The sequence below is a fragment of the Hydractinia symbiolongicarpus genome, chromosome 8 (assembly GCF_029227915.1).
Source record: "Hydractinia symbiolongicarpus strain clone_291-10 chromosome 8, HSymV2.1, whole genome shotgun sequence".
Classification (NCBI taxonomy): Eukaryota; Metazoa; Cnidaria; class Hydrozoa; order Anthoathecata; family Hydractiniidae; genus Hydractinia; species Hydractinia symbiolongicarpus.
This window is the reverse complement of record NC_079882.1, coordinates 29571633-29585302: the sequence shown is the minus strand read 5'-3', so window position 1 is coordinate 29585302 and position 13670 is coordinate 29571633. Positions and strand designations below refer to the sequence as shown.

Here is a 13670-nt window from a genome sequence, read left to right as displayed (position 1 = left end):
CCTCTTCTTAGCCAGCAAGCACCTTATGGCGCACATCTCATTATGACAGACACCAAATTCCTCCATCTTAACAGCAGACAATCAAATAGGTAAGGTGTTATGTTTTTATTTTAGATTATATTCGATCGCCCTTAGCCTCCTATTAAGTCAAATTACGCCCCCTTTTTGCATCTTTCATTGTTTTGTTTCTTACCTGAAAACACAGTTTTACCTCGTGATTTTAAGTTTCATGGAAATTTTAGAATTGTATTATGGTATTATATATTAATAAATTTTCATTTGTATTTTTAATTTATAGGGAAAAGAACCATATTTTTATATGGAACCCGATTTGATGTTAAATAAATAAAATAAATAAAAGTTTCAACCTGAGCCTAATGGACACCTATTTATAACTGATTTTTCGGACTCGATAATTTTTTTGTAGAGATGCTGTTTCTATAAGAAGTATATCAAAAGTATACACGACAAACATATTTAAAATAGGGACCAAAATATTATCCCATCATGTAGAGGATTGAGACTTTCAGTTTTGTTTTTGAAACAAATCTCTTGTCTCTTCCTTTTTTGGTTCACGAAATAGTATTGCAATAAAACTTGACTATCCAACTTTCAAACATTCAAGCCTAGAAATTTCCATAGACACATTTTCACATACTTCTAAAAATACAATATCGCTTTTTTTAACCATACGAGTTGTTAAGAATTATCTTTTGACATCGGATGGCGATAAAGGGTCCTGGGAACGAGTTTACATGATTACCAGTTGTAACTGAATAGCTATCATTTTATTTTTTTTAAACAGTAAACATCTCATCAATCGACAGCGAGTGGAATCAGGAATTATTGGTTACTATTTAATTTTGTTGAATAAGCAGAAATTTTCTCCATATGCTACATATATACAAGTTCAAACAAAATATAATATTTCGCCCAAGTCCTACCGAGTGCAGACAAAAGTTGTATTTTCGGATGAATAATAGACTACGGATAAACGAGCATGTTTTTTTTAATCGTACACAAAGAATGTCACCATGGCGAAAATAAATGACTATGATTTTTTTTTTTTTTAAAAAACATCAATTGGTGCAGAAAAAACATTTTTCAAAATACTTCAGTTTCATTTTTTTCTAAATTATCGCTAACAGAAATGTCATTTCTTTCGCTGTTACCAAAGGCTTCGTTATCTGAACACGTCTCTACGTCGTTGCTTTCTTCAAATATATCTTCTTTGTCCTCTTGTAGCTGTTCTGTTTGGAACATCGAGTATGTCCTCTGATCTCCCGAGAAATTTTGGACTCGATTACTTTTCCAACTTAATAACGATTCCAGACTAGTCTTGGAGTTACGAGTTATGGCTTCAACTTCTCCAGTAAGTAATCCGTGCGCTAATGCTATTGCATATTCGCAGCTTGACGCGTTAATGATTTGCAAGTTGGAAGTTTTTTTGGACAATTCAAAAGCTCTTTTATAGTAATTCGAAGATTGCTCGTACTTTCCCTATAAAATACAACTAATATCACTGAAAGAGCAGTTAAACCAACGTAAGAGAAAATTAATTAATAGCTATATATTGGCGAAAAAAAGGTCAAGTGGACCAGTATTAGCTGACCGTCTGGATAATCAATAATTACGCATGTACTTTTTGATTAGTCCTCAAGCTGACAATGTGATTGTTATTAATTTCTCACATATTCAAGATGTTGATGCGAATAGCTTCACTTGAAGCACGTGTGTTTTGAGCCGATCAAAATTAACGTAGTTAAGAATTTTAAACTTGATGTCATTAAAACAAAGGACCAAGTAAGTAAGTACTGGGAAGCTTTAACGTCCTTGGGGATTCCGTCCTAACGGTTGGCTCTTCTTCCCCTCCGACTTTAACTATGTTACATTACCGCCAGAGATACGTATAGCATTCCTCTAACTTGCCTGCCAAACAAGCCGGTTAGCGGTCAGTAGAGGCACCAAATGTGCTGACAACACTGCATTTAAAGCGCGCCGGAGTGAGGACTCGAACCTGAAACCTGATGATCACAAGTCGAATGCGCTACCACTAGACCATCTCCGCATAAAGTATAGAATGCGTGTGAAAATATCAAATTGTTCATATCATCTTCTTCGCCTTGTACACGTTGTTCACTCTCTCCATTTTTGGTCAAAAACGGAGCATTTTATCATCACAAATATCAATAAAATTGCAGATTTCACTAAATTTGAATTTTCGCGATTTTATGGCAATTTTGTCAGTTAAAAATAGCGAAGTAGAGGGTAAAGAGAAAAATTTGCATAAATCCGGAATCTTCATTCAGAAGTTATTTAGGACAAAAACAAACAAGTACCCACCATTGACTTGTACAACCATCCCAGATCACTGCAAGCTGCACGTCGACTGTCGTTATCACCAGAACGTTCGGACATTTGAAGAAACTTTTTCAAGTTCTTAACAGCCTCTTCCAATTTTCCTTGCCTGGAAGAAAAGGGGTGGTTTTAGAGGGTGGTTTTAAGTCGGATTTTTCTAAAATCGAATATAAGCTACTAACCTTTTACTTAACCGTGTTTATTTAGAAAAAAGAAAAAGATGTTGAAAAGTACCTTAGATTTAAGCTAATAATACCTCCATATACTAAATGAAATATATACTAAATTGTCACCTTTGATTCGCATACGCGAGAGCCTGACAAGCTTTTCCCATTCCAACTTCGTCGTTAAAGGATTCACACAATTCTAAATACTCCGTATGGTATTCCACTGCTTCCTTTTGCTTGCCATAAAAATCATACTTGGTACCAATCAAATAACCGACTTTTCCAATTTCAATCGCATCTCCACCTAAAAAAAAGATAAGGACATGTTCAAAAATGGGTGGCAGAAATCTGCCTAAAATTAGACATTTTCATTTTTGTGAGTTTCTTATCTCTGGTTTGTAAGTACTATAAAATTTCACCATTACTTTTTGTAATATTTTAAAAAAAATTATTACGCTATCAGGACATATATTTCAAATCTTTTTTAGGTCAATCATTTACAAAGATCCTGTGGACAAAAAAAAAGGATAAAAAATCCCACCTCTTAAAACATCAAAAGGATAAAATGTTTATAACACCTTTTGAAGTTGGTATTAAGCCATAATTTTCAAATTGTGGATAAATTATAACATTATGATCCTTATTGCTTAAAAAATCACAAAAATGATAAAAATATCCCACTTCTTTTCTCAGAATTTGTTACTTTTTACCTCCCACTGTCTAATATGCCAAAACATATTTGAAAATTTAAAGAAACAAAAGTTGAATAATAAGTACATAATAAACAAATTAAATTAGTTATAACACCGATAATAACAGGTAGATGGAAAAAATGATGTTGATAGCGACAGGTAGGCAATAAAAAAATTGACGTCGACGGTAACTGGTAAAAAAATTGACGTCTTATCTCATCTACCGTAAGCGTTTATAAGCGTTTGTTCCAATCAATAAGAGAGATTGTTACGCGTACTTTTGAAAACATGCTTGCGCAAACTTCTCCACAAAGAAATGACTATAGTAGTTACTTTTTTGGTTCTACTACACTAATACTAACCTGCTTTAGCAATCTCATGCGCCTTATGAAGATGGTTAAGGACATCCTCTTCTTGATCTACTGGTAACTGAAACACCAATAAATGTTATTTTCAAACTTCAAACACCCCTTGCATTTTACATCAGCATTAACAGCCTACTCAAACTTATATAATTCGTTATCAATGTTAAATTGATTTTTTTAATAAATTTATAATGATTAAAAATTGTAACGCTGTCATAAAAGTGACGTAGGAGACAACAAGAATTTGGTGCTTTTCGGATTTTCTACAAAACAAACATGCAGTATTAACATTGACAAGTTCATAATACGCATGACAGTTTTAAAAATCCCCCCTCTCTGCACATAGCAGAAAATTAAAAAAGATTACTTACCAGTTCTGACAACTGAATATAAACTCTTTGAAGGCAATCACAGGCATGTTTGTGTAGCAATGTACCGTTGTCAATTTTCCATGTTTTTTTTGTTGTTAGCGAATAAAACTCCTCATAATATTCTCTTGCTGAGGCAAAATCCTTCCGGCGTTCTGCTGAGTTACCAAGGTAACAGTTGGCCTCAGCCTCCTTTCTTCTTCCATCGCCCAGCACCTGGCGGCTTGTGTTATGACATGCTGTGAAAAAATGGTCTGCTAACCTAAAATCTTGGTGTTCAGTAAAAAATTGTGCCAGTGAGAGCTGCGAGTTGTAAACACTTTCAGAGCGACCTATAAAAAAAATGTTTGGTAGATTTGTGACAATTCCATTATATACTTACTATTTTTAGTAAAATATCATAGAGGTATTTTTATACATGATAATATCATGTAATCTGGAACTGGGTGTAAAAAGAAAGTTGGTGTTAAAATCAATAAAACATAAAATCATTTAGCTTAGTAACAGAGCACACAAGAAATTTATCCCATAAAACACAATCACAAAAAGCAACCTTGACGTTTGGATATCTCAGCAGAAATCAGCATTTCTTTTAAGTAACTTAATTTTTCTTGGTGTTCTTCAATTGGAGTATCATCAGTTTTTCGAAAACTGTCTTCAGACAAAGCTGCTTTTTTTTCTTCTTCCACTAGTTTAAACAGTTCACGAAAAGCCATGTGAAAACCTAGTTGAAGCATTTCAAGACACAGATTATGCATAAATGAATATCGATATCTAGAAAAAAAAAAAAACTTTACTGTATATAATGTAAATAAATTAGCAAATACTGAGGCCGTAGATGCTTAGTTGACCTTGCCCAAATGACATATCTAATTGTTTGGTACATAATACTTAGTGTATTTAATACTTAATGGTACATACTACTTAGTGTATCCTTTAGAAGAATGGTTAAAATTGTAACTTTACTTTTTTAGCTAATTTGATGTGTATCATAGATGACAGTTTATTATTCTGTAAAACTAAAGTCACACCTGAACAATAGCAAACCTAATACACTTATTAATACCACAGTAAAACTTACTTTGCAGTATCAATAATTTCAGTATGTTTATCATCATGTGTCAATTCTTGGTTGAAAAATGGTGCTATTTGAGGATTGCTTTTTGTCTTATACTTTCCTTCAGGTATGGTTCGAAGCACTTGTTGAGTTAAAAAACCTCCCACTAGCGGTAATGCAGGAAAGGATGTTGTCGACATTGTTCACTTAAAACTAAACATTGAACATAGAAATCCAGAAACAAAGTGAGTACAAATGCACATTGTTGAAATTTAACACAATCAGTTTTCAGGTATATCATTTTATATCCCAAGTTCAACACATTAAAATGAACAGGAGGCTCAGGTGGTGTGAAGTGTAAGCACAACTCAAATTCAAGTCGTGTTGGGAAGTCATGTTTTTGATTGTTAATAAGATATGTAATGAGAACCTGTCACAAAATGTTAACTGAGAAAACTGATGGAATGCAGATTCTAGACAACAATGAGGAAAACCAATTTGTTATAACTAGTGAGGAAAATTTAACTCTATTTAATGGAAAATGACTGTTTATAAAGATAGATAATATAGAGTATATAATAGTGGTTTTGTCAATCTTACTGTATTTTTAGATCATTTGTGGAAATAAAAATAGGTTTCAAGCATAAAGTCCCAACACTAAAACAAGTCTGGATTCTATTTAAGCCCATCCCCCTAAAATTGATTTTACTAGAGCCCCCATGGAGTTATTCCATCATCTACTGGAAAATACACAGAACAATACTTCAGGGGTTTTTTGAGTACCAACTTTGTAAGTTTTGCAATTTTGGGTCTTTACACAGATCATTATGCTTTTGGAAAATCTAAGAAAATGTTTGTGGAACATTATTAGGGAACTATATATCACAACTCTTCTTAAGAAGGTTTATATATGCCACAAATTTTTTCAGTTTTTTAAAGATCACATATTTTTAAAGCAGAAAACAGAAGCAATAATTCAACACCAATTATTTTTTCTATATAAAGCATAAACTTTAAGACTGTTAAGGCATGTTCTAATTAAAAGTGTTATGTTTGTTTTATTTTTGTTTTATTGATAAAAGAAGTGTGTCCTTTTGTTTTTTATGAAAGTGTTATATTAACATCTAATCATCTTGCTAACGAATTTTTTGAGGTCCCTATTTTACTGTAATAATTGAATCACATAGAGGATTGTGTGTTTTCGACAAAGGGTCAAGGTTTTTGATGTGATTTCATCAACATGTGTTTTCCAAATGAGATGAGCTTTGGGGAACTTACCCAATCTAGTCTGATGGCTCCTTGTTACAGATAATGATTGTTATAATCGTAAACTTCTCTTTGTTTTCATAAAAGTGAAGAAACACTATTTAAAAGTAAAATTTCCTATCCATTTGTAATATTATCAGGTTCTTTTGGTAATTTATCTTGTTCTAACAAATAAAGAAGTGACACTAAAAGACAAATCAGGTTCTCATGCTAAAAGTATATACTAGGAACAAATTTTTCAAATCAATGTTTTTTCAGCACAGTCTCAGCTAAAGCAACCCTCCACATTTTCAATGCATTGTTGCATTTTTATGTCATATATATAAAACTCATTTTCTTGATTCTTGACATTTTTGAGTTCAGGTGGGGAGGGATAACTTTAGAATAAGTTTTAAAAAATGTAGCCTCAGGTGTACAAAGATTCATCCTATTACAGGAACTAACAGGAAATAAATTTAACTATAGCTATAGCTAGCTATATTCTTCTAAATCTTCTAAAAAATCCACTAATTTTAAGCAAATATTTTTATTTTGGATGGATTACTGTGGTTGCTGTTTATATTTTCTACATGTGGTGCAAAAAACTTTTTAACTTTTGCCAACATTGGCAAGTCATCTATACCATATCATATTGCTGTGTTATGCAAAATTAAAAGCATACTTACTAGCTAGCTATAACTAGACTATTAATATTGCTAGCTACAGATAAAAACCGTTTTCTCTTTTTCCATGACTTAAATTTAATAGCATAGCGTACGGTCAATTGGTTCCATCTTCAGTTTGTTTAGTGATCTTTTTTTTCTTTCACTAGCTACTGTTCCGCCATATTTTTAAATATTTTGTGGAACTTAGTTACGTATAAACAAATTAGATTATTTAGTTTCTTTATTTACTAGCCTAGGACCGGTCACGCGCGTCGAAAGTGTTTGAAACAAACGCATATTAACGACGCAGGGCGACAATTTATTGCTTTGTGGTTACTTCGTACCTAGGACATTTTACCTTAGATATAGCTGATGGCGGTTTCGGCAAGAGACTATGGGAAAAAGGATGGCTAAGGTAATCGGGAACGAGGGTGGCTAAGTTAAACATACTTCCTACTACACTGACAAGAAGTAGCCTAGTTAACTAAGCTTTCTTCAAGGATATTAAAGTTTTGTTATACGTAAATTTTTTGCATTTTGCAATCCCTCATAACTGAACTTATTGTCGCCGCTAATATATATATATATATATATATATATATATATATATATATATATATATATATATATATATATATATAATATATATATATAATATATATATATAATATATATATATAATATATATATATATATATATACTCCTAAATTACACATTAAGGGCAATATGTAAAATATAGACAATAAGGGGAAAGTTTAAATTTCCATATTTCGCATCAATTTAAATTTTTCTTTTCATAAATTTACTTTACTTTTATTTGTCTATTTCTTCTGTACCATTCACATTCAATTACATTTATATCGTTTAAAAAATTTTCCCCCTTAATTTTTTATGTCTATAAAGAAGGTTTAGGGGAATGCGTGGCTTCCCTTCAATGTTGTTATACTATGTACATTTATATAATTTTCTCTTTCACGAGACTTAAACAGGTATTTGCTTTGCTTAATTATAATTTCACCCATGTCCTTTTTTATGAAGGATAAATCATTACAAAATGCGGCAATAGATGAGTTAGTTTGAGAGCAAATCTACATGTTCATAATACAAATAATCACAATCTGCTTTAATAAAATGCGTTTTGCTGCGTGTTTATTAATACAATAATAACCGATTACTCCGGGCTGTATCGCAAAATATCGCCGGAGGTCTAAGTGCCGACCGAGCTTGCGAGGTCGGTGCAATGACTGAGGGCGATATTTTCGGTACAGTACGGGGTAATCGGTTATTATTGTATTTGTTAACCGTCTAAGTTAGATAAAAATAAAAAATAAGAATATTAGTTTAGTGTTCTTATAATAATATAATTCACTAGCACTACTTTTGTTAACACTCGAGCTCAACATTCGAAACAGTTCCTGTCTAAAAACAAACATTCTATTTAGAATTCGAAAGTCCCTATAGAATAAAACTTTGTAAACAAAACATTACGATGTTCGACACGTACAGAATAATGTGTAAAGTTGAATCCGCAGCTAAAATATAGTTACAACGAATATTGAAGTAATGTTTTTAACTAGCTAGCTAGCCAAGAATAACATTTTATATTGACTCGGTAACCACAAGGCTGAAGGAACGAACCTGAAAATGAGGGAAGACGTACTTTTTATGATTTCGTAGCCCTGTATTTAGTAGTTTTGATAAAACTGGATATCAGATCATCGTTTTTTATGGACAATGTAGCTAGTTAACTAGCCATGTTGAAGAAGCATCCAGACGGAATGTTGCTGAATCTGGTTATTTTAACTGTTAAACTTGACATTATTGTTGTTTCTATCCTATGAAAATGTTTTTATCGATAAATGTATTGCAGGAGTTAGATATATAATCATTTCCAATGCTTTTTAAAACTTGTTTTTCCTGCTTGTTTACATTTTAAGCTACCATTTCTCTTGACGACGGGCAATACCGCAAAATATCGGCCCCTCGTCAAGAACGCTAAGCCAATCAGAATGCCTAAAAACCCGTATTGCCCGCCTGAAAAATCCAGACGGTTAACAATAACCCTATAATAACTGTTTATGAGGGCAATACTGGAGAATATTGACCGACGTCAAAGTATTGCCCGAGCTTGTGAGGGCAATACGTGACAGAGGTCAATATTCGAAGGTATTGCCCGAAATAAACAGTTATTATATGGATTATTATCCGGGTACTGCATTTTACAACAAAAAATATAACATTATAAAAGCAGGATGTAGAAACCACGTCTTTATAGAAACTATTCCCATATGGAACGTACATTCGAACAAAAAATATATTTTTTTAAAATCAAATATCGTGTAAACATAGCAGGTTTTCATTGCAGCCACAACATTGAATTCTTTAAAAGATAAAAGTAAGTTTCACTTCTGTTTCACTTCTGTTTCACTTCTGTTTCACTTCTGTTTCGCGTTTTGTTTACTTTTTTCCGTATTTATTTACATTTAATGCTACCATATTTAAACTTTAAACACGGTTGCTATGGTAGCGGGCAATACCGTGGAATATTGCCCGCTATGACGTAAGTTCTAACCAATCACATTGCGCGATCTTCGAAAATATCGATGGCGCCCTTTTACCCGGGTAATAATAATACAGTATAAAGCCCGTCGTTAAGGCTTTTTATCCAATCAGCGCTACGGATTTCCCGTATTAACCGGTTGAAAATAGCTATCAGTTAATAATTTACAATAATAACTTTTATACATACACCAGCAACAAAATAACTTTTATTTCTAAAAGCAAAATTGTTCGCCTTTATGTCTTCATTGAGACTAATATTTTGACAGAGTTTAACGTAAAAAAGCAAAATTGTTCGCCTTTATCTCTTCATTGAGGCTGATATTTTGACACAGTTTAACGTAAAAAAGCAAAATTGTTCGCCTTTATCTCTTCATTGAGACTAATATTTTGACGGCGTTTAACGTATAAAAGCAACATTGTTCGCATTTATCTCTTCATTGAGACTGATATTTTGACACAGTACAAGGTAAAAAAGCAAAATTGTTCGCCTTTATCTCTTCATAGAGACTAATATTTTGACACAGTTTAACGTAAAAAAGCAAAATTGTTCGCCTTTATCTCTTCATCGAGACTAATATTTTGACAGAGTTTAACGTATAAAAGCAACATTGTTCGCCTTTATCTCTTCATTGAGACTGACATTTTGACACAGTTTAACGTAAAAAAGCAAAATTGTTCGCCTTTATCTCTTCATTGAGACTGATATTTTGACACAGTTTAACGTAAAAAAGCAAAATTGTTCGCCTTTATCTCTTCATTGACACTGATATTTTGACAGAGTTTAACGTAAAATAGCAAAATTGTTCGCCTTTATCTCTTCATTGACACTGATATTTTGACAGAGTTTAACGTAAAATAGCAAAATTGTTCTCCTTTATCTCTTCATTGAGACTGGTATTTTGACACAGTTTAACGTAAAAAAGCAAAATTGTTCGCCTTTATCTCTTCATTGAGACTGATATTTTGACAGAGTTTAACGTAAAAAAGCAAAATTGTTCGCCTTTATCTCTTCATTGAGACTAATATTTTGACAGAGTTTAACGTAAAAAAGCAAAATTGTTTGCCTTTATCTGTTCATTGAGACTGATATTTTGACACAGTTTAACGTAAAAAAGCAAAATTGTTCGATTTTATCTCTTCATTGAGGCTAATATTTTGACAGAGTTTAACGTAAAAAGCAAAATTGTTCGCCTTTATCTCTTCCTTGAGACCAATATTTTGACACAGTTTAACGTAAAAAAGCAAAATTGTTCTCCATTATTTGTTCATTGAGACTAATATTTTGAGAGAGTTTGACGTAAAAAAGCAAAATTGTTCGCCTTTATCTCTTCATTGAGACTGATATTTTGACACAGTTTAACTTAAAAAAGCAAAATTGTTCGCCTTTATCTCTTCATTGAGACTGATATTTTGACACAGTTTAACGTAAAAAAGCAAAATTGTTCGCCTTTATCTCTTCATTGAGACTGATATTTTGACACAGTTCAACGTAAAAAAGCAAAATTGTTCGCCTTTATCTCTTCATTGAGACTAATATTTTGACAGAGTTTAACGTAAAAAAGCAAAATTGTTCGCCTTCATCTCTTCATTGACACTGATATTTTGACAGAGTTTAACGTAAAAAAGCAAAATTGTTCTCCTTTATCTCTTCATTGAGACTGGTATTTTGACAAAGTTTAACGTAAAAAAGCAAAATTGTTCGCCTTTATCTCTTCATTGAGACTAATATTTTGACAGAGTTTAACGTAAAAAAGCAAAATTGTTCGCCTTCATCTCTTCATTGAGACTGATATTTTGACACAGTACAAGGTAAAAAAGCAAAATTGTTCGCCTTCATCTCTTCATTGACACTGATATTTTGACAGAGTTTAACGTAAAAAAGCAAAATTGTTCGCCTTCATCTCTTCATTGAGACTGATATTTTGACACAGTTTAACGTAAAAAAGCAAAATTGTTCGCCTTTATCTCTTCATTGAGACTAATATTTTGACACAGTTTAACGTAAAATAGCAAAATTGTTCGCCTTTATCTCTTCATTGAGACTAATATTTTGACGGAGTTTAACGTATAAAAGCAACATTGTTCGCATTTATCTCTTCATTGAGACTGATATTTTGACACAGTACAAGGTAAAAAAGCAAAATTGTTCGCCTTTATCTCTTCATAGAGACTAATATTTTGACACAGTTTAACGTAAAAAAGCAAAATTGTTCGCCTTTATCTCTTCATCGAGACTAATATTTTGACAGAGTTTAACGTATAAAAGCAAAATTGTTCGCCTTTATCTCTTCATTGAGACTAATATTTTGACACAGTTTAACGTAAAAAAGCAAAATTGTTCTCCTTTATCTCTTCATTGAGACTAATATTTTGACACAGTTTAACGTAAAAAAGCAAAATTGTTCGCCTTCATCTCTTCATTGAGACTAATATTTTGACACAGTTTAACGTAAAAAAGCAAAATTGTTCGCCTTTATCTCTTCATTGAGACTGATATTTTGACACAGTTTAACGTAAAAAAGCAAAATTGTTCGACTTTATCTCTTCATTGAGACTAATATTTTGACACAGTTCAACGTAAAAAAGCAAAATTGTTCTCCTTTATCTCTTCCGTGAGACCAATATTTTGACACAGTTTAACGTATAAAAGCAAAATTGTTCGCCGTTATCTATTCATTGAGACTAGTATTTTGAGACAGTTTAACGTAAAAAACCAAAATTGTTTGCCTTTAACTCTATGGACACTGTTAATAGACAATCTTAAAATCAACCAAGGGTAAAGAAATCCTCCCCTCGAAGGGTATAGGCTTAATACCGCTAGTTGTCGAAAAATGCATCAGATATAAAGAGACAAAAATAAATTGTTGTTGTTAAGAATTATCTCTCTGTTTGCTTGTTGCCTTCTTTTCTTATCTAGCTTTTCTGCTCAATTAGAATTGTTCTGTTTGCAGATATCAAACAATATATTTTTTTAGAAGCAACACTTTATGACTGCCCTACAAACACAGATTCCCATTGGCTGGGGACGCGCTTATCGAGTTATGCTACAAAATACAATGGTCTTGTGTATATAGAAAAAGCATTTACTGATGTTGGAATTATTCTTCAATGCGTTTTTAAGTCGATCAAAACAGATGTTGTTATATTATAGTACCTGGTTGGTTATAAAAACCTCGTTAAAATTAAGCTTTTGTTGTAACGTAATGCAAAAAATCATACTACCTATAAAACAAAAGTAATCTTATATAATAATACGAAGCTTCCGTGTGTCTGTGTGTGACTTTTGAAAAGTGGATTATATTATTCATTATTTTCTTGATAAAGTCAATAAAACATCACCTATAAATTTGTTTTGTAATTTACCAAACTTTGATATTAACATGAACCCTTGTATCTTCTTAGGCGTTCTTGGAAAACATATGATTCAAAATACATTATTTTGATCAGTTTTAACCTCTACACATTACAGACAACGGATAAACTAACTTTCGCCCAATTTTTTTTTTTTTGCACATGCACTGTTCTCGTCAGCAAAACATCTAAAACAACCTGCTTTGCCATTGCCCTTCTGCCTAAGTATTATCGACCAGTAATATTAAAAAGAGATAAAAAATATTTCCCCAAGATCTCTCTATAAGTGTTCTACATTAAGAACTAAAATTTTCGGCGGAAAATGTTTCGGAGGAAAAACTTCGGCGGAAAAACTTTCGGACACAATTTTTTATTTCAGCGGAAAATTTTTCGGACAAAATTTATAAAGTCAAAAAATGCAAGGCTAAGTCTTTTAAACGAATTTTAACCAAATTTCAAAAGTAATGATTACGGGAAATGGCACAAAAAGAAGGCTATAGTGTACATATATTAAATCAAGATCTAAAAAAGGGTCTTCAGGATCCAAATTTATAGATAGAGCGAGCCTCGGCCAAATGTAAAAATAACAAAAATAATAAGTTTAAAACTGCAGTTTTTATTGACTTTCTGAGTACCCTATATATAATTTCTATGCACTGGTCCTTTTTTTAAAAAATTAGAAAAACGAAAATTTTCGGACAAAAAAATTTTCGGCAGACACAAATTTCGGACAAAAAAAAATCCGAAAGTTTTTCCGTCCGAAAATTTTCGTTTCTAATGTATGTCGAAATAGAACGAGTTAATAAACGCGTTTTTAAAAGAAACCAAGTCAATATATA

General features: G+C 32.1%; 1 protein-coding gene across 2 annotated transcripts; it reads right to left on the bottom strand.

The window, feature by feature from the left end:
• Positions 1-820: 820 nt before the first annotated feature.
• LOC130654099 (tetratricopeptide repeat protein 29-like) lies at positions 821-7150 on the bottom strand. Of its 2 annotated transcripts, none has more exons than XM_057456628.1 (8): positions 6939-7150; positions 5032-5220; positions 4504-4724; positions 3954-4282; positions 3580-3646; positions 2652-2829; positions 2344-2467; positions 821-1500 (listed from the first exon to the last, which is right to left on the bottom strand). In XM_057456628.1, exons 2-8 carry the CDS (start codon positions 5205-5207, stop codon positions 1105-1107), a joined length of 1491 nt encoding a protein of 496 aa, XP_057312611.1. In that variant the 5' UTR covers positions 5208-5220; positions 6939-7150; the 3' UTR covers positions 821-1104. The 2 variants fall into 2 exon arrangements, with proteins under 2 accessions (XP_057312611.1, XP_057312612.1); XM_057456629.1 differs by lacking the exon at positions 6939-7150 and adding an exon at positions 6286-6560.
• Positions 7151-13670: the final 6520 nt, after the last annotated feature.